The sequence below is a fragment of the Pseudorasbora parva genome, chromosome 7 (genome assembly GCF_024679245.1).
Source record: "Pseudorasbora parva isolate DD20220531a chromosome 7, ASM2467924v1, whole genome shotgun sequence".
NCBI classification, from domain to species: Eukaryota; Metazoa; Chordata; class Actinopteri; order Cypriniformes; family Gobionidae; genus Pseudorasbora; species Pseudorasbora parva.
Window position 1 is genome coordinate 742,353 of NC_090178.1, and position 22,500 is coordinate 764,852.

The 22,500-nt window shown below is 42.4% G+C and overlaps 1 protein-coding gene across 1 annotated transcript in view; it reads right to left on the reverse strand.

Moving 5' to 3' along the window:
- iqgap3 (IQ motif containing GTPase activating protein 3) overlaps nt 1–22,500 on the reverse strand; it is a 98,168-nt gene that overhangs the window by 34,306 nt on the left and 41,362 nt on the right. The window contains exons 26-28 of the mRNA XM_067447730.1: nt 22,008–22,232; nt 13,687–13,827; nt 4,580–4,664 (exon numbers count right to left, since the gene is read on the reverse strand). Of these exons, the coding sequence (XP_067303831.1) occupies nt 4,580–4,664; nt 13,687–13,827; nt 22,008–22,232 (451 nt within the window). The remainder of the gene's footprint in view (nt 1–4,579; nt 4,665–13,686; nt 13,828–22,007; nt 22,233–22,500) is intronic.

Below are 22,500 nucleotides of genomic sequence, written 5' to 3' on the forward strand. Positions count from 1 at the left end.
GACTTAAACCTGAATGCACACAGACTCATGGGGACTTCCCAATGGGTACAAAAGCTTATAAATCAAACAGAATGAGTTACTTTGAAAAGGTGAAAATGCAGAAAGTTGTGTGATGGGAAGGTTTTGGGGTAGGAGCAGTGTAGGAGGACAGAATATATGGTTTGTACAGCATAAAAACCATTACATCTATGGTGAGTCCCCAGAAAAAGATAGTGAACCAGACATGAGTGTGTGTGTGTGTGTGTGTGTGTGTGTGTGTGTGTGTGTGTGTGTGTGGAGGGGGTCTCTCTCACTCTGTGTGTGTGTCACCTTTTCTCTTGTGTTTTCATAATTTAACCCTTTCATATCATAGGCTATCACAAATATCTATCACTTTATTGTGAAAAATAAGTAAAAAACAAAAACATATATTATATCTTTAATTAAATACTGGTCTTCTGAACTTACAAAATTTTGAGCTGCAAAAAATATATTTGCACATAATTGAAAGTGATGTCCTAATACTTTTAATTGTTTTCTATAACATGGGCTTTAAAGAAGGTCATGTGCTGTGTTTGCAAAGATCACGTATGACACCTCTTTAAACTAATTATTTATTGATAGAATTCAAATGGATAAAAAATATAATTTCACATGATCTTATTAAAGTGCCTGTTTATAATAAACTTCCATAAATTATATGCACGCATATTACTCTTACCTGACACTGATATTAAAATCATTGTTGCGGTCTCTGTGATTTGGCTTAATTTAATTTTTAAGAGAAGTGTAAGGATAATACAACTTCAGCATTTGGACAGTGTTCTGCACTCATTTGAAATTGACATTTGACATCATCTGACATAAAATTAATGAATAAAATGTAATTGATCTCAGAGATATGACTGTTGTGGTTCCTGGTCATAGCAGCACCAGTTGCTGCAGTTAATGAGGTGAATTCAAATGACTTTGACATAGTCCCTTTATTTATTTTTTCCCATATTAAATGCCTATTGGCCTGCTGTGCACAGGTAAGCTGATGCCACCGGGGTGGCGGTGCCACCGGCTTGGGCCCGTCATCGCTGCTCGCAGCTTTAATTTATTATTATTTTTTTTACCGACTATTTGGCATTTTTGGGGCCCTTCCCGTGCTCGAAAACTCTTGAAACTTTGCACACGCATCAGAATGCGCGGCCATCAGGGCCGGGCTGAGGCTGGGACCCGGGCGTGGCAAGGAGGCTCGACAGCGCCCCCTAAAGTGGGGTCTGAAAACGGGGTCTATAAATCAAACACACTTGCACGTACATATATGAAACTCGGTACACATATAGAGCTCATCGGGCCGAATAACTTTCGTGCTCTAAGTTATGCGTCAGCCCAACAGGAAGTGAGCTATTATGGGTTGTTCGGAAAACGCATGCTGTGGAATTTGCGGTACTCCTCCTAGACGATTCACCTGATCAGCACCAAACTCGGTCAGCCTGAAGTCAAGACACTGAGGATGCTAAATTGCGAGCAACTTTTTGATATCTCAAACGGTTTGGCCGTGGCGAAGAGACGAATTTATGGCGAGAAAAGGGAAACAGGAAGTGTGTTATAACTTTTGCATACATTAATTCATTTTGATGAAACTTCAGCTGTGTGTTCGTTGTAAGAGGACGATCACATGGATATGACTTTTGTGAGTCAAAGTTATAGCGCCACCAACTGGCAGCAGGAAGTGTGTCACTTTCAAAATTGCTTTAAATCCCCATCTTATTTTCACCCGATTTACTTCAAACTTCATCAGTATTATGTCAAAACATGGCAGATATAGACATATAAATGGATTCCTGATTCTAGAAAAACTGTTGTCATGGCAACGTGTCAAAGTCTAATAATCTTTTTTGGTGTTTTTGAGACTCTTCACATGCTTGAAATTGCATGAAACTCAACACACACATCTGACATGCTGTCCAGAAGATGCAAGCAAAGATTCAGAAACGGGCGTGGTAGAGGGGCTCAGTAGCGCCATCTTTTGTCAAAAGTGGGGGGTTAGTTTTATCTACATTCACCAAACTCGGTATATATATTGTACATTTCGAGCCGGACAACTTTCTAATTTACAGTCATTAGCTGTGACCGACAGGAAGTCAGATAATTTGGTTGGAAGATAACAAGAAGTCGAAAGCGAGCTCTGAGTTTTTACCCTCTCCTCAAAAGCGATTCATTCAATCTCCTCCAAACTCGGACAACATGAAGTAAATATACAGAAGATGCTAAAATGCGAACGGTTATTGGATATCTCAAACGGTGTTCCCGTAGCAAAAGCCTAAAAAAGATAAAATAAGCACACAAGTGCCTGGTTCATTAATAAGGCTATACTCCCACCTGCTGGTTATTCTATATATCACACTGTTTTTTTTGTTTTTTTTTCCAACACTTATGCTCTCCCTTAAATGACCAGTAGAGGGCAATATTGTATAAGTTTTCAAGCAAAAAACCTTGCCTCTGTGTGTGTGTGTGAATGGTTTTCTAGCCTGGTGGGGACTTAAACCTGAATGCACACAGACTCATGGGGACTTCCCAATGGGTACAAAAGCTTATAAATCAAACAGAATGAGTTCTTTTGAAAATGTAAAAATGCAGAAAGTTTTGTGTGATGGGTAGGTTTTGGGGTAGGAGCAGTGTAGGAGGACAGAATATGGTTTGTACAGCATAAAAACCATTATGTCTATGGTGAGTCCCCAAACAGATAGTGAACCAGACATGAGTGTGTGTGTGTGTGTGTGTGTGTGTGTGTGTGGGGGGGGGGGGGGTGGGGGGGGATGGGCTGAACTGATAAGAGTTGCCTGCAGCATACTTTAGCATTACTAGTGTGTGTGTGTGTGTGTGTGTGTGTGTGTGTGTGTGTGTGTGTGTGTGTGTGTGTGTGTGTGTGTGTGTGTGTGTGTGTTGTTTTTTCTAGCCTGGTGGGGACTTCAACCTGAATGCACACAGACTCATGGGGACACGTGTCACTGATTTCTACAGTCGGTGTGTGTGTGTGTGTGTGTGTGTGTGTGTGTGTGTGTGTGTGTGTGTGTGTGTGTGTGTGTATGTGTGTGTGTGAGAGAGAGAGCCACTCTTCTGTCTAAAAAGATTACCTCTCAATGCTGTGCTTTGGCCTGCATTAAAGGATCAAACATATTATTCTGGGTTTGAATAAAAAAATTCATGTATAAAACCAGTTTATTTGTAGGGCATTGACAATATTGTTTTATATAATTAGTTAAATAATTGTGTTAATACCAATAATTATTAATAAAAATATATAAATATAAAAAAACATTACTAACAAAAGAAAAAAACACATTTAATTGTCTTTAAAAAGAAAAGGAAAAAATAAGTAGTGTGTGTAACTTAAAAATGAGAAGAATAATGCCTTTTGTTTAAGGACAAAAATGAGAACCAATGAGCTACCGGCATATAGAATAACCAGAAGGTGAGAGTGTAGCCTTATTTAGTAACCAGGTTGGATATGTCCTAGGAACACTGTTTTGAAGATAAAACTATTGTTGTTATTGCAAAACAGTGAAATAAAAACAATGATCTCTCACTGTTTAGATTTTGTGTCTGTCATTCCCCTTCCCCCTCACTCTCCCTCTCTCAGGATCACTCTATGTGTGTGTGTGTGTGTGTGTGTGTGTGTGTGTGTGGAGGGGGTCTCTCTCACTCTGTGTCGCCTTGTTTCTTGTTTTTCATAATTTAACCATTTCATATCATAGGCTATCAGCAATATCTATCACTTTATTGTGAAAAATAAGTTTTAAAAAATTTATTATATATATATATTGAGCTGCAAAAAATACATTTGCACATAATTGAAAGTGATGTCCTAATACTTTTAATTGTTTTCTATAACATGGGCTTTAAAGAAGGTCATGCGCTGTGTTTGCAAAGATCACGTATGACACCTCTTTAAACTAATTATTTATTGATAAAATTCAAATGGATAAAAAAAAAAATTCACATGATCTTATAAAAGTGGCTGTTTATAATAAACTTCTATAAATTTTATGCACGCATATTACTCTTACCTGACACTGATATTAAAATCATTGTTGCGGTCTCTGTGATTTGGCTTAATTTATTTTTAAGAGAAGTGTAAGGATAATACAACTTCAGCATTTGGACAGTATTCTGCACTCATTTGAAATTGACATTTGACATCACCTGACATAAAATTAAAGAATAAAATGTAATTGATCTCAGAGATGTGAGTGTTGTGGTTCCTGGTCATAGCAGCACCAGTTGCTGCAGTTAATGAGGTGAATTCAAATGAATTTGACATAGTCCCATTATTTATTTTTTCCCATATTAAATGCCTATTGCATGCTGTGCACAGTTAAGCTGATGCCACCGGGGTGGCGGTGCCCCCGGCTTGGGCCCGTCATCGCTGCTCGCAGCTTTAATTTAAATTGATAGTACACACTAATTGCAATATCGTATTATTTAACAAGATATCGCATATGGCATTTTTCTTCAGTATCGCACAGCCCTAATACACACACATGCATAAATCAAAACAATACACTAAACATGACATATTATAAACATATCTCAGATAAACACAACGCACCTTGTACAGCTCGTCCTCACTGGCCTGAGGAAACTTCTCCTGCAGGGCGTCTCGCAAAACTTTAGCAGTGTAACGCAAACCGTACCTGATTAAGAGCACACACACACACACACACACACACACACACAATATATTATCAGCCCTAGATTAATGACAGAAGGTAAGATATGCCAGAGCCTCAGGAAAAGTCAAGGAGACACATACGGTAGTTTGTGTGTGTTGCTGATGATGGCGTGACACATACGGTAGTTTGTGTGTGTTGTGTAGGCGTGACACATACGGTAGTTTGTGTGTGTTGCTGATGATGGCGTGACACATACGGTAGTTTGTGTGTGTTGTGTAGGCGTGACACATACGGTAGTTTGTGTGTGTTGCTGATGATGGCGTGACACATACGGTAGTTTGTGTGTGTTGCTGATGATGGCGTGACACATACGGTAGTTTGTGTGTGTTGTGTAGGCGTGACACATACGGTAGTTTGTGTGTGTTGTGTAGGCGTGACACATACGGTAGTTTGTGTGTGTTGTGTAGGCGTGACACATACGCTAGTTTGTGTGTGTTGAGTAGGCGTGACACATACGGTAGTTTGTGTGTGTTGTGTAGGCGTGACACATACGGTAGTTTGTGTGTGTTGTGTAGGCGTGACACATACGGTAGTTTGTGTGTGTTGTGTAGGCGTGACACATACGGTAGTTTGTGTGTGTTGTGTAGGCGTGACACATACGGTAGTTTGTGTGTGTTGCTGATGATGGCGTGACACATACGGTAGTTTGTGTGTGTTGTGTAGGCGTGACACATACGGTAGTTTGTGTGTGTTGCTGATGATGGCGTGACACATACGGTAGTTTGTGTGTGTTGCTGATGATGGCGTGACACATACGGTAGTTTGTGTGTGTTGTGTAGGCGTGACACATACGGTAGTTTGTGTGTGTTGCTGATGATGGCGTGACACATACGGTAGTTTGTGTGTGTTGCTGATGATGGCGTGACACATACGGTAGTTTGTGTGTGTTGCTGATGATGGCGTGACACATACGGTAGTTTGTGTGTGTTGCTGATGATGGCGTGACACATACGGTAGTTTGTGTGTGTTGCTGATGATGGCGTGACACATACGGTAGTTTGTGTGTGTTGCTGATGATGGCGTGACACATACGGTAGTTTGTGTGTGTTGCTGATGATGGCGTGACACATACGGTAGTTTGTGTGTGTTGTGTAGGCGTGACACATACGGTAGTTTGTGTGTGTTGTGTAGGCGTGACACATACGGTAGTTTGTGTGTGTTGTGTAGGCGTGACACATACGCTAGTTTGTGTGTGTTGAGTAGGCGTGACACATACGGTAGTTTGTGTGTGTTGTGTAGGCGTGACACATACGGTAGTTTGTGTGTGTTGTGTAGGCGTGACACATACGGTAGTTTGTGTGTGTTGTGTAGGCGTGACACATACGGTAGTTTGTGTGTGTTGTGTAGGCGTGACACATACGGTAGTTTGTGTGTGTTGCTGATGATGGCGTGACACATACGGTAGTTTGTGTGTGTTGTGTAGGCGTGACACATACGGTAGTTTGTGTGTGTTGCTGATGATGGCGTGACACATACGGTAGTTTGTGTGTGTTGCTGATGATGGCGTGACACATACGGTAGTTTTGTGTGTTGTGTAGGCGTGACACATACGGTAGTTTGTGTGTGTTGCTGATGATGGCGTGACACATACGGTAGTTTGTGTGTGTGTGTAGGCGTGACACATACGGTAGTTTGTGTGTGTTGTGTAGGCGTGACACATACGGTAGTTTGTGTGTGTTGCTGATGATGGCGTGACACATACGGTAGTTTGTGTGTTGTGTAGGCGTGACACATACGGTAGTTTGTGTGTGTTGCTGATGATGGCGTGACACATACGGTAGTTTGTGTGTGTTGTGTAGGCGTGACACATACGGTAGTTTGTGTGTGTTGCTGATGATGGCGTGACACATACGGTAGTTTGTGTGTGTTGTGTAGGCGTGACACATACGGTAGTTTGTGTGTGTTGCTGATGATGGCGTGACACATACGGTAGTTTGTGTGTGTTGCTGATGATGGCGTGACACATACGGTAGTTTGTGTGTGTTGTGTAGGCGTGACACATACGGTAGTTTGTGTGTGTTGTGTAGGCGTGACACATACGGTAGTTTGTGTGTGTTGTGTAGGCGTGACACATACGCTAGTTTGTGTGTGTTGAGTAGGCGTGACACATACGGTAGTTTGTGTGTGTTGAGTAGGCGTGACACATACGGTAGTTTGTGTGTGTTGTGTAGGCGTGACACATACGGTAGTTTGTGTGTGTTGTGTAGGCGTGACAATACGGTAGTTTGTGTGTGTTGTGTAGGCGTGACACATACGGTAGTTTGTGTGTGTTGCTGATGATGGCGTGACACATACGGTAGTTTGTGTGTGTTGTGTAGGCGTGACACATACGGTAGTTTGTGTGTGTTGCTGATGATGGCGTGACACATACGGTAGTTTGTGTGTGTTGCTGATGATGGCGTGACACATACGGTAGTTTGTGTGTGTTGCTGATGATGGCGTGACACATACGGTAGTTTGTGTGTGTTGTGTAGGCGTGACACATACGGTAGTTTGTGTGTGTTGCTGATGATGGCGTGACACATACGGTAGTTTGTGTGTGTTGCTGATGATGGCGTGACACATACGGTAGTTTGTGTGTGTTGCTGATGATGGCGTGACACATACCGGTAGTTTGTGTGTGTTGCTGATGATGGCGTGACACATACGGTAGTTTGTGTGTGTTGCTGATGATGGCGTGACACATACGGTAGTTTGTGTGTGTTGCTGATGATGGCGTGACACATACGGTAGTTTGTGTGTGTTGCTGATGATGGCGTGACACATACGGTAGTTTGTGTGTGTTGTGTAGGCGTGACACATACGGTAGTTTGTGTGTGTTGTGTAGGCGTGACACATACGGTAGTTTGTGTGTGTTGTGTAGGCGTGACACATACGCTAGTTTGTGTGTGTTGAGTAGCGTGACACATACGGTAGTTTGTGTGTGTTGTGTAGGCGTGACACATACGGTAGTTTGTGTGTGTTGTGTAGGCGTGACACATACGGTAGTTTGTGTGTGTTGTGTAGGCGTGACACATACGGTAGTTTGTGTGTGTTGTGTAGGCGTGACACATACGGTAGTTTGTGTGTGTTGCTGATGATGGCGTGACACATACGGTAGTTTGTGTGTGTTGTGTAGGCGTGACACATACGGTAGTTTGTGTGTGTTGGCTGATGATGGCGTGACACATACGGTAGTTTGTGTGTGTTGCTGATGATGGCGTGACACATACGGTAGTTTGTGTGTGTTGTGTAGGCGTGACACATACGGTAGTTTGTGTGTGTTGCTGATGATGGCGTGACACAATACGGTAGTTTGTGTGTGTTGTGTAGGCGTGACACATACGGTAGTTTGTGTGTGTTGTGTAGGCGTGACACATACGGTAGTTTGTGTGTGGTTGCTGATGATGGCGTGACACATACGTAGTTTGTGTGTGTTGCTGATGATGGCGTGACACATACGGTAGTTTGTGTGTGTTGCTGATGATGGCGTGACACATACGGTAGTTTGTGTGTGTTGCTGATGATGGCGTGACACATACGGTAGTTTGTGTGTGTTGCTGATGATGGCGTGACACATACGGTAGTTTGTGTGTGTTGCTGATGATGGCGTGACACATACGGTAGTTTGTGTGTGTTGCTGATGATGGCGTGACACATACGGTAGTTTGTGTGTGTTGCTGATGATGGCGTGACACATACGGTAGTTTGTGTGTGTTGCTGATGATGGCGTGACACATACGGTAGTTTGTGTGTGTTGCTGATGATGGCGTGACACATACGGTAGTTTGTGTGTGTTGCTGATGATGGCGTGACACATACGGTAGTTTGTGTGTGTTGCTGATGATGGCGTGACACATACGGTAGTTTGTGTGTGTTGCTGATGATGGCGTGACACATACGGTAGTTTGTGTGTGTTGCTGATGATGGCGTGACACATACGGTAGTTTGTGTGTGTTGCTGATGATGGCGTGACACATACGGTAGTTTGTGTGTGTTGCTGATGATGGCGTGACACATACGGTAGTTTGTGTGTGTTGCTGTAGGCGTGACACATACGGTAGTTTGTGTGTGTTGCTGATGATGGCGTGACACATACGGTAGTTTGTGTGTGTTGCTGATGATGGCGTGACACATACGGTAGTTTGTGTGTGTTGCTGATGATGGCGTGACACATACGGTAGTTTGTGTGTGTTGCTGATGATGGCGTGACACATACGGTAGTTTGTGTGTGTTGCTGATGATGGCGTGACACATACGGTAGTTTGTGTGTGTTGCTGATGATGGCGTGACACATACGGTAGTTTGTGTGTGTTGCTGATGATGGCGTGACACATACGGTAGTTTGTGTGTGTTGCTGATGATGGCGTGACACATACGGTAGTTTGTGTGTGTTGCTGATGATGGCGTGACACATACGGTAGTTTGTGTGTGTTGCTGATGATGGCGTGACACATACGGTAGTTTGTGTGTGTTGCTGATGATGGCGTGACAACATACGGTAGTTTGTGTGTGTTGCTGATGATGGCGTGACACATACGGTAGTTTGTGTGTGTTGCTGATGATGGCGTGACACATACGGTAGTTTGTGTGTGTTGCTGATGATGGCGTGACACATACGGTAGTTTGTGTGTGTTGCTGATGATGGCGTGACACATACGGTAGTTTGTGTGTGTTGCTGATGATGGCGTGACACATACGGTAGTTTGTGTGTGTTGCTGATGATGGCGTGACACATACGGTAGTTTGTGTGTGTTGCTGATGATGGCGTGACACATACGGTAGTTTGTGTGTGTTGCTGATGATGGCGTGACACATACGGTAGTTTGTGTGTGTTGCTGATGATGGCGTGACACATACGGTAGTTTGTGTGTGTTGCTGATGATGGCGTGACACATACGGTAGTTTGTGTGTGTTGCTGATGAGGCGTGACACATACGGTAGTTTGTGTGTGTTGCTGATGATGGCGTGACACATACGGTAGTTTGTGTGTGTTGCTGATGATGGCGTGACACATACGGTAGTTTGTGTGTGTTGCTGATGATGGCGTGACACATACGGTAGTTTGTGTGTGTTGCTGATGATGGCGTGACACATACGGTAGTTTGTGTGTGTTGCTGATGATGGCGTGACACATACGGTAGTTTGTGTGTGTTGCTGAAGATGGCGTGACACATACGGTAGTTTGTGTGTGTTGCTGATGATGGCGTGACACATACGGTAGTTTGTGTGTGTTGCTGATGATGGCGTGACACATACGGTAGTTTGTGTGTGTTGCTGATGATGGCGTGACACATACGGTAGTTTGTGTGTGTTGCTGATGATGGCGTGACACATACGGTAGTTTGTGTGTGTTGCTGATGATGGCGTGACACATACGGTAGTTTGTGTGTGTTGCTGATGATGGCGTGACACATACGGTAGTTTGTGTGTGTTGCTGATGATGGCTGTGACACATACGGTAGTTTGTGTGTGTTGCTGATGATGGCGTGACACATACGGTAGTTTGTGTGTGTTGCTGATGATGGCGTGACACATACGGTAGTTTGTGTGTGTTGCTGATGATGGCGTGACACATACGGTAGTTTGTGTGTGTTGCTGATGATGGCGTGACACATACGGTAGTTTGTGTGTGTTGCTGATGATGGCGTGACACATACGGTAGTTTGTGTGTGTTGCTGATGATGGCGTGACACATACGGTAGTTTGTGTGTGTTGCTGATGATGGCGTGACACATACGGTAGTTTGTGTGTGTTGCTGATGATGGCGTGACACATACGGTAGTTTGTGTGTGTTGCTGATGATGGCGTGACACATACGGTAGTTTGTGTGTGTTGCTGATGATGGCGTGACACACGGTAGTTTGTGTGTGTTGCTGATGATGGCGTGACACATACGGTAGTTTGTGTGTGTTGCTGATGATGGCGTGACACATACGGTAGTTTGTGTGTGTTGCTGATGATGGCGTGACACATACGGTAGTTTGTGTGTGTTGCTGATGATGGCGTGACACATACGGTAGTTTGTGTGTGTTGTGTAGGCGTGACACATACGGTAGTTTGTGTGTGTTGCTGATGATGGCGTGACACATACGGTAGTTTGTGTGTGTTGCTGATGATGGCGTGACACATACGGTAGTTTGTGTGTGTTGCTGATGATGGCGTGACACATACGGTAGTTTGTGTGTGTTGTGTAGGCGTGACACATACGGTAGTTTGTGTGTGTTGCTGATGATGGCGTGACACATACGGTAGTTTGTGTGTGTTGCTGATGATGGCGTGACACATACGGTAGTTTGTGTGTGTTGCTGATGATGGCGTGACACATACGGTAGTTTGTGTGTGTTGCTGATGATGGCGTGACACATACGGTAGTTTGTGTGTGTTGCTGATGATGGCGTGACACATACGGTAGTTTGTGTGTGTTGCTGATGATGGCGTGACACATACGGTAGTTTGTGTGTGTTGCTGATGATGGCGTGACACATACGGTAGTTTGTGTGTGTTGCTGATGATGGCGTGACACATACGGTAGTTTGTGTGTGTTGCTGATGATGGCGTGACACATACGGTAGTTTGTGTGTGTTGCTGATGATGGCGTGACACATACGGTAGTTTGTGTGTGTTGCTGATGATGGCGTGACACATACGGTAGTTTGTGTGTGTTGCTGATGATGGCGTGACACATACGGTAGTTTGTGTGTGTTGCTGATGATGGCGTGACACATACGGTAGTTTGTGTGTGTTGCTGATGATGGCGTGACACATACGGTAGTTTGTGTGTGTTGCTGATGATGGCGTGACACATACGGTAGTTTGTGTGTGTTGCTGATGATGGCGTGACACATACGGTAGTTTGTGTGTGTTGCTGATGATGGCGTGACACATACGGTAGTTTGTGTGTGTTGCTGATGATGGCGTGACACATACGGTAGTTTGTGTGTGTTGCTGATGATGGCGTGACACATACGGTAGTTTGTGTGTGTTGCTGATGATGGCGTGACACATACGCTAGTTTGTGTGTGTTGTGTAGGCGTGACACATACGGTAGTTTGTGTGTGTTGCTGATGATGGCGTGACACATACGGTAGTTTGTGTGTGTTGCTGATGATGGCGTGACACATACGGTAGTTTGTGTGTGTTGTGTAGGCGTGACACATACGGTAGTTTGTGTGTGTTGCTGATGATGGCGTGACACATATGGTAGTTTGTGTGTGTTGCTGATGATGGCGTGACACATACGGTAGTTTGTGTGTGTTGTGTAGGCGTGACACATACGGTAGTTTGTGTGTGTTGTGTAGGCGTGACACATACGCTAGTTTGTGTGTGTTGTGTAGGCGTGACATACGCTAGTTTGTGTGTGTTGTGTAGGCGTGACATACGGTAGTTTGTGTGTGTTGCTGATGATGGCGTGACACATACGGTAGTTTGTGTGTGTCGTGTAGGCGTGACACATACGGTAGTTTGTGTGTGTTGCTGATGATGGCGTGACACATACGGTAGTTTGTGTGTGTTGTGTAGGCGTGACACATACGGTAGTTTGTGTGTGTTGCTGATGATGGCGTGACACATACGGTAGTTTGTGTGTGTTGTGTAGGCGTGACACATACGGTAGTTTGTGTGTGTTGTGTGGGCGTGACACATACGGTAGTTTGTGTGTGTTGCTGATGATGGCGTGACACATACGGTAGTTTGTGTGTGTTGCTGATGATGGCGTGACGCATACGGTAGTTTGTGTGTGTTGCTGATGATGGCGTGACACATACGGTAGTTTGTGTGTGTTGTGTAGGCGTGACACATACGGTAGTTTGTGTGTGTTGTGTAGGCGTGACACATACGGTAGTTTGTGTGTTGTGTAGGCGTGTCGCATACGGTAGTTTGTGTGTGTTGTGTAGGCGTGACACATACGGTAGTTTGTGTGTGTTGCTGATGATGGCGTGACACATACGGTAGTTTGTGTGTGTTGCTGATGATGGCGTGACACATACGGTAGTTTGTGTGTGTTGCTGATGATGGCGTGACACATACGGTAGTTTGTGTGTGTTGCTGATGATGGCGTGACACATACGGTAGTTTGTGTGTGTTGCTGATGATGGCGTGACACATACGGTAGTTTGTGTGTGTTGCTGATGATGGCATGACACATACGGTAGTTTGTGTGTGTTGCTGATGATGGCGTGACACATACGGTAGTTTGTGTGTGTTGCTGATGATGGCGTGACACATACGGTAGTTTGTGTGTGTTGCTGATGATGGCATGACACATACGGTAGTTTGTGTGTGTTGCTGATGATGGCATGACACATACGGTAGTTTGTGTGTGTTGCTGATGATGGCGTGACACATACGGTAGTTTGTGTGTGTTGCTGATGATGGCATGACACATACGGTAGTTTGTGTGTGTTGCTGATGATGGCGTGACACATACGGTAGTTTGTGTGTGTTGCTGATGATGGCGTGACACATACGGTAGTTTGTGTGTGTTGCTGATGATGGCGTGACACATACGGTAGTTTGTGTGTGTTGCTGATGATGGCGTGACACATACGGTAGTTTGTGTGTGTTGCTGATGATGGCGTGACACATACGGTAGTTTGTGTGTGTTGCTGATGATGGCGTGACACATACGGTAGTTTGTGTGTGTTGCTGATGATGGCGTGACACATACGGTAGTTTGTGTGTGTTGTGTAGGCGTGACACATACGGTAGTTTGTGTGTGTTGTGTAGGCGTGACACATACGGTAGTTTGTGTGTGTTGCTGATGATGGCGTGACACATACGTAAGTTTGTGTGTGTTGTGTAGGCGTGACACATACGGTAGTTTGTGTGTGTTGCTGATGATGGCGTGACACATACGTAAGTTTGTGTGTGTTGTGTAGGCGTGACACATACGGTAGTTTGTGTGTGTTGTGTAGGCGTGACACATACGGTAGTTTGTGTGTGTTGCTGATGATGGCGTGACACATACGGTAGTTTGTGTGTGTTGTGTAGGCGTGACACATACGGTAGTTTGTGTGTGTTGCTGATGATGGCGTGTAGCACGCGCTCCGTCAGGTTCTTCAGGTTAGTGATGGAGATGTTTAACCTCTGCTGGACCTCAGAGTGACTCAAGGCCTCCTCGACGCTCACCTCGTACGGCAAACAGCTGGAACACACACACACACACACACACAAACAAACACAAACACGTTCACTGACCTGAGCGCCACATTTGACTCAAAAATGAGCCTGATGTTTCTCTGCTGACCCCCAGGGCATCAACGTGTAGGTGTGTGTGTGTGTGTGTGTGTTTCTTCAGGAGATCCGCTATTACTGCCGTCTGCTGAGGTCAAACTGGTGCGATCATAGATATATATATTATGTAGATGCCTCATTCAACCGATCTGCTCAGGCACTAATGAGGATTCTATATATCTATGATCGCTCCAGTTTGACCTCACCAGACGGCAGTAATAGCGGATGGGAACACTAGATGAGATTCGTCTGATATGAGGTAAAATAACACAAATACTGTTGTGTTTCTCTCAGAAAGCGATCGGTTCGTGTCTTAAGACATCAGTGTGTCGTCACGAGCAGCAGGGTGTGTGTGTGTGTTGTCTAAGCATGTTTGTTTTTCTCTCATAGAATTGTTCCCCATTCACATCATTATAACTGGAACGATGAGTTAAAAATCTTCATTAGTGTTCTTCTGAAGAAACACACACACACACACACACACACACACCTACATGTTGATGCCCTGGGGGTCAGCAGATCAACATCAGGCTCATTTATGGGAGAACTATCACTTTAACGCTGGGTTATTTGGGAAGCTGAACAAGGTGATCCTTCCCTCACACACACACACACACACATCTTTAAAGCCGCCTCAGACAGAAGTCACACACACACACTTGTTTTTGTGACAAATGAGGACTCTCCATAGGCATAATGGTTTTTATACTGTACAAACCGTATTTTCTATCCCCTTACACTGCCCCTAAACCTACCCATCACACACACACACACACACACACACACACACACACCCCTGCCCTTAATATTACCCATAATAACAGGAAACATTCTGCATTTTTACTTTCTTAAAAAAACTCACTTAATAATCTTCGTCGCTTGTTTAATATTCTTACCAGACTAATCACTCCGAGCTGGTGATTTTGTCCTTAGATGCCGAAAGGGCATTTGATCAGGTAAAGTGGCCTTATCTCTTCGCTTTGTTACAGAAATTCCAAGTAGGAAGGAAATGTATTGCTTGGCTTAAAATTCTTTATAAAAATCCTATGGCACATACACTCACAAAAAGAATCGTGTCACTTTGGTCTATTTAGGGGAACCCGACAAGGTTGCCCGCTCTCTCCCCTTCTCTTGGCAACACGGTGCAGTTGACCTCTGTTGACGTCGCTCCGCTGCTCTGATTGGTTGTTGGTCTGTCCAATCGAGGTCTTTCCTGGTTGGGTTGAAACACGCCCCATAATCACAGCCCAATGAGCATCAGACTCATATTCTGACTGGAGCTGAGGATGACCATGGCAGGCTAGCTGTCATTAGTAGTGTTATTTGAATTTTGGAAACAAGTTAAAACTCACTCTGGGGTGGAGATGTTACCTTTATCACTGCCTATAGCTGACAGTCCCTCTTCTATACCTTCCATACTAGATAAAGGTTTTCAGCAGAGGAGAGAAGCAGGAATTCAGGCAGTCAGTGCTCTATATCAAGATGGCACTTTGATCTCCTCTATACAAACTGCATAGAAGCCATTTTTTTAGGTTCTTGCAAGTCAGGAACTACGCACAATCCTACTTAGACAGGTTTGCAACGGTTAGTCCCTCTTGTCTGGACACCTGCCTTAAAGGTGCCATGTGTAAAAATTGAGGTAAAAATATCCAAAAAATGACCAACACGCATCAAAAGAAGGAGAAGAAATAAGGGCGATGATGCCATTAAAAAAAATGTCAAGTTATAGTGCTGCAGAGATATCAACCTTAATTAGCAGTAGCATTACTAGCCCCGGCCGACGGGTGTCGTAATACCAGTCTCGGCCATCGGAGGCGGTACGGGCAACATAACCACCAGCCAACCTGGCGTACTCGAACCTGATGTCAGTCGTGTGGAAAGTACAGCACACCACTCCAGTTCAGTTCAGGGAAGAGAGCGGACGGATGGCCGAAGCCCTTGGCCCCTTAAATGAATCTGATATGATAAAAACAGCCGCTTAACCTGACCGGAAAAAGCAGAAGTGTGGGCGCCCGGCGACTGTGTCCCGTCCCGTCATAATAACAGTCCCGGTACTCGCGAGCCGTTTAGAATAGGCGCCCTCCAGTGGACGAAAAGTTGCATAGTGCCCCTTTAAGGACTATTTTGGCAAAGGCAAAATGATATCCTGCTTTTATAACACCATCCAGGTCTCCCAATTACCTGCTACATCTTCAATAAAGAGTCTATGGGAGGAAGAATTAGGGTCAGAGATTTCAAATGACTTATGGGTGGATAGCCTGGAAGAGATTAATAGATGTTCTATAAACTCCAGACTTCGCCTCATTCAGTTCAAAATCCTGCATAGACTACACTACTCTAAAGCTAAATCATCCAGAATATTTCCAAGTATCTCTTCAAAATGTGACAAATGTAGGACGGCCGATGCAACCCAGCTGTGCATTATGTCTCAGTCATCAAGACTCATCTGTGAAATCATGAATCAATCTATAACCAGATGGGTTTTTAATTGTGTTCATCAGCTTGGTTTGTCAAAGTCACAAAAACTATTTCTTTCCAATCGACTTTTAACGCCCAAAAAGCTTAACTTAACATTCTGGATAAATTAATTGCCGACTCATTTCCAGCTCTGGCTTAACGAACTCACAAATACACTTCATCTGGAGCGTATACGGCTCTCTCCAGGAATAAGAGACAACAGTGTGCTAAAACTTGGGAACCCTTTATAAGGCGTTTAGAGGGAGGAGATATGGAGGAAAGAGACGCTGACTCGACTGATTAAGTTGGATCTAATAGATAAATTCTCCCCATGTGCTGCGTATCAGGCAGACGGAGGGGTGGCTGGGTTAGAGAGCGCTGTTTAATTTTTTTCTGTATGTCGGAATAGGCACATATGTGTACATGTATGTAGTATAGATAAACTTAGGTGTCATGTGCGTGTATAGGAATTAGGGCCGGGCGATAAAACGATAACGATAATTGTCACAATATATTTTTACGATAACAGCAGTTTGATAAATTCTCGATATAATGCTTGCGCTTTATGCGTAATGCTGCACATGCGTACTGCAGACCGGCTTCTGGGCGCTGCACATGCTGCTGTTTGCAGTCAGTGACTGACAGGATTGGAGGATCGGAGTGAAGCGGAGCGAGAAAAATGAGCAATAGTGAAGAAAACTCAGAGCTCACGACCAGCTCGGCGGACACAGATATCACTGAGAAGTTAGTTTGCTCAACTTCAGTGGTTTGGAGATATTTTGGCGATCCCATCTGACATTAACAGGGTTCGTACACCTTTTCAAAGGTCAAATTCAAGCACTTTTCAAGCACTTTCAAGGTCAATTTTAATGATTTTTCCAGCACCTAACACCGCTGTAAATTACATACCAATACATTGTCAAAATTATTATTTAGTACACTTTATCATCACATTAAAAAGATAATAATACTATAAACAGCCAAAATCGTGTTTCGTAAAGCAGCAGGATCAGATATTTAACCAAATCAAGTTTTATTTCTTTTAAATGTATCACTGTCTAAGTAGACTGTGCTTACTATCTGACCTGCCTTTGGGGTAATTGTAAAAACAATTAGCCTAAACAAAATCACTCGACGGGTTCACTTCACTTTCAATTCATTTATTGAACATTTTAAAAATGAAAACATTCGTCTTTGAGGTAGACAGTCAATCACATGTACCTCATTGACCTTTTCTATTTTTAATTAAAAAAAATTGTGTCTGTATGTCTATTAAAAGTCTAGGCAATCAAGTATTTCTTCTGAAGAGATCACTTTATATGATCAGTAAAGAGCAGCAGGTGATCTTTTGTCTTTTTGTAGTTTGAATAACTGCTGCCCCTTTAAGACCTGACACGAGTGTGGAATCAAAACACTGTTCCTGTTACTCATTCTTCTGAATCGTTTACGGCTGTATTTAGGTTAATACACACCCAGATGAACAGTGTAAAATTTTTTGTGTGTATTTGACCATTAATTAGCTGGGAAAAGGAGCTATTTTTTATTTTATTTACTTGTATGTCAGAGGTCGGCTTTATAACGGTATGTGCCCACTTCAGATATGAGCGCAAAATCTGCAGGAATTTGTAGAATTATGTCTAATCCCGTGTGAAATTCAGACCGATCGAAAAATATATCAATATTTTTGACAGCACTAAGTTACTTGCAGGGGCGTAGCCATCTTTTCAGAAGTGAGGGGGACAGAAATTTTTTTTTTTTTTTTGGACCAATATAATTTATTGCATCTCTTGCTTTTAATTGGGCAAGATATCAAATACACTGCTGAACAATAACCACTAATTAATATCTATAATATTATTCTCCTATTTTTTGTGCCAATTTTATAATTGGTTTATATACTAGCCTACAAACACTTGTGCATTAACACTCCATAGATTTTATGCAATGTAAAAATATATATATATTCTAACCAGCTGTTCTCTGTGTGAATATATAGTAAAGTGTGATTTATTCCTGTGATCAAAGCTGAATTTATCATCATTACTCCAGTCTTCAGTGTCCCATGATCCTTCACTAATCACTCTCAGATGAGGATTTGATGATCAACACACATTTATGATTATTATCAGTTGTGCTGCTCATGGTGATGCTTAATTTTTGTGGAAACCATCTAAACATTTGTGGTAAAATTAAAAAAGAGAGAAATTAATACTTTTGTTGATCAGACATGCATTAAATTGATCACAAGTGATATTTTTAATATTACAAAAGATGATAATTTTTAATGAATGCAAATAACTGCTATCCTTTGAACTTTCTATTCATTAAAGAAACCTGAAAAATAACATGTAGGCTATCATGGTTTCCACAACATTTTTAAGCAGCACAACTGTTTTCAACACCGATAATAATCATAAATGTTTCTTGATTATTAAATCCTCATCTGAGAATGATTAGTGAAGGATCATGTGACACTGAAGACTGGAGTAATGATAAATTCAGCTTTGATCACAGGAATAAATTACTATATATTCACATAGGAAAAAAGCTGTTTTAATTTGTAATAATATTTCAAAATATTACTGTTTTAACTATTTTTGATTACATAAATGCAGCCTTGGTGAGCAGAAGATACTAAACATTAAAAGCTGCATTATTCATATGATAGCCTATACTTTATTGTCATCAATAGCCTACATTGAGATGGCTTGAAAAACACACATAAAGCATATATATTGTCGCAATCGTCTGATTGTCGTCGTCACGTTTCATCATCATAACGATTGTTTTCCTTCAGCTGCAGCTCCAGCGTGACTGGATATTACGAATCCACTTTTGGACGTGAGAGAGCGCCTCCTCATATTTAGATGCGAATAAAATGACAGGTCATGCATAGATTATTTTTTGTCTCTGAATTTAAATCTTGATGTATTCACATTGGTTTCTATGTAAATACATTTGACCCTGACCTCAAGAAGCGCGCAATCAACCGAGATTAGAGAGAGCTGTTTTTAGCGTCCCTGTTAACTTGCCCGCCCCCGCGCAGGTAACGCCGGTTCGGATCCCGCTCGGAGCGGGTCGACTAGCATCTACGCCCATGGTTACTTGTATGATCATCTGACACTATTTTTATGCACTGAGCTAATGTTTGTAGGTTTAAATTTGTGGCTACGTTCACTGCCTATTCGACAAATGAACATGCCATAACGGACATGCTAATCTTACATTATCACATTATACATATACTCTGTCACTAATGCGAATTCCTAGCTAGCAGTTAATAGCGCAAGTTAAACAAATAGGCGCTAATGTGTAGGCTACAGTAACGTTAAACTACTTTAGTTAGCTTACTTGAAAGTCTATGACTTAGCCTACCTTTCATGTGACTCGAAAGAGCAGACTCGCCCATATAGTGAAAAGCTGCATGTATTTTTGCAAACTTTACAGGAGGTACTTCGTGGGGTTTGTGCCAGTTTGATCCAAAATTCGTATTTAGCATCTTTCAGCCAACGTTCAATGAAACGACAACATGGGGGCGGAGTCACACGGAAATAGAGAGGCAGATCGCGAGCACAGCAGGTTTCATTTTAGGCTCTCCAACATTTTATTTCTACATTTAATAAACGAACTATTTAGTCAGATAGGTATTTGTTGTAAAAGAAATAGTTACAATTTCAAGCATTTTTAAGCACCTTATCCAAAATTCAAGCACTTTTCAAACCTTGAAAACACAACATCAAAATTCAAGCACTTTCAAGGATTTCAAGCACCCGTACGAACCCTGCATTAAACAGAGCGACGTACGTGGACTGCTTATCATAGGTTCACGTTCAACACACGGAATTTAATTATTAAATGATCGTGATTCTTCTAAGTTCTTCCAGATAACATTGAGCCCAGCACAGCGGTGAATCTACATTAACTACATTCACACACCGGCTTATTACCTCGTTAGCTGTAGTGGGTGACTTACAACAGGCTAACGTTACCAAACTATAATCACTAAAACATCCGACTTGTACATGATCGCTATCATAGCGTTAATTGTTTGTCTTTGGTGATGTATTAATGACTCCGCATCGCCTGTATCAAAAGAGAAATAATTTCATCCGATGTTTAAAATGAATAAAATAGACTAGAGAGCCCTTACTGGAGATCCACAGATACTGAACTCTGCTCTCTCCCTCCTCTCGCGGCCACCCCACTGTCGCTGAGGAGTGTGTGTGTGTGTGTGTCAGTGAGATGCACGGTGGACCAATCCAATGTGAGGCAAGAGAGGGGGGGCTAAAAATGTTACTTAACTTAAAACGCTTTTTCTTTGTTGCCCGTTTGCGTTTTTAGTGTTTTACTTACACAATTAAAAATCGTTCACAGCAGAACCGTAACGCATCTCACAGCAACGTGTTACTGAACGATTCAGTGTTTGAATGAACCGTTTGAATGAACGACTCAATGACTCGCTCATTAAGACTCACCTGCTGCCCCCTACTGGAGGATTAGTTTCATCTTTAAACACACTTTCCAACATGTCTTATTTGTCTATTCAAATTACAAATCTCAAAACATTATTTAAAGCAGTTGTATTTTTTTAACTGTAAATTATTTAATTTGATTGGTAACAGCCCTTAAAGCGTCTTATTTTAATTTAATGTATTGATCAAAATTACAAATACAAAATGAAACCTGAAGCAGAGCCTTTACTTAATGCCTATTATAAAAGGTAAAAATATCACAAATTTCAAATGATTCAATAAAAATAAAAAATACAAATATGCAGATTTAAATATGTCAAAGCTGATTGAACACTGGTGAGAATATTGCTTCAGAATAAATTATATTTACAACACACACACACACACACACACATACACACACACACACACACACACACACACTCATGTGCTTGTCCTTCGAACATTTACTTGTTCAAAGGACAAGCACATGAACCTGCTTAATGTCAAGCCCTGTATAATGATATTATTTATAGTGTTGAGTAAAAAAATGCTGACCACAGTTAAGATTTTAATAAATAAATACCTCCGTTTTAATAAATTGTTCACCTGTTTGTGAAGTGTTTGTCATGTTTTGGCAATAAAGGATAGTTTAAAACCACAGTTAGCTGTCTGATTTCTACATATTTCACTCAGGAGCAAAAATATGCCTTTAAACTTTAAAGAAATTAAGATTTTACATTTATCGTGATATTAATCGATATCGACTGATATGATAAATTATATCGTGATAATTTATTTGGGCCATATCGCCCGCCCTAATAGGAATGTTATCTATACATGTATGTGTGGTTGTGTACATATGTACGTAAAATGTAGTCAATATCTGCAGAAGAATTATTACTATTAGATTTTTGTTTACATAAGGAAAATATGGAGGATCTGGAGATTTAATTTCTGTTCAATTTATCTGTACCCTATATATTTCTCCAATAAAAAAAACTCCTCCTGTGTGATTTATAAGCCTTTTGTAAAGTGGGGCCATGGGTAATGTCCTCATATTTCACCCTCTCCTGTAATACCTGTGTCATACCCATGGCATTATACACATTTGGGTCCTCATATGCCACAAAAACATGCCCACACAACACACACACACACACACACACACACACACACACACCTCTTCTGGCCCGTCTGGCTCTCGCTCTGGTTGACCCAGCTCTTGTAGATCTCCACGGGGTCAGTGCGTATGTTGAGGCTGCGGTCCTCCAGAACGGTTCGGATGGCCGGCCCGAGGATGTCCTTCAGCGCGTTCTGCCCGCGAGCGTTGCGGTAGAAGCTCACCAGCATCTTGATAACGGTGGGGCTTCCGGTGACCACTTCCTGCGGCCGCTCCACCTTCACACTGCACACATTCAGCTCTCACATAAACATTCAGTAAACCAGACTCAGTCCTTCTGGTTTATCATCACACGACTTATTTTCCCAACACTGTCAATTGTAAGGCTATATATTTTATGCAGATGAAGTGTTAAAAAGTTCTCAAAATGAGCTTCAGCTCTTTTCTTAGAGTGTCTGAAACGCTTCCATCAAGGGCAGAGCTGGACAAACTACACAACTTCATTACTGCAGTAAAAGTACAGAAGTATTTGTTTTCAAAAGTCCTTAAGTAT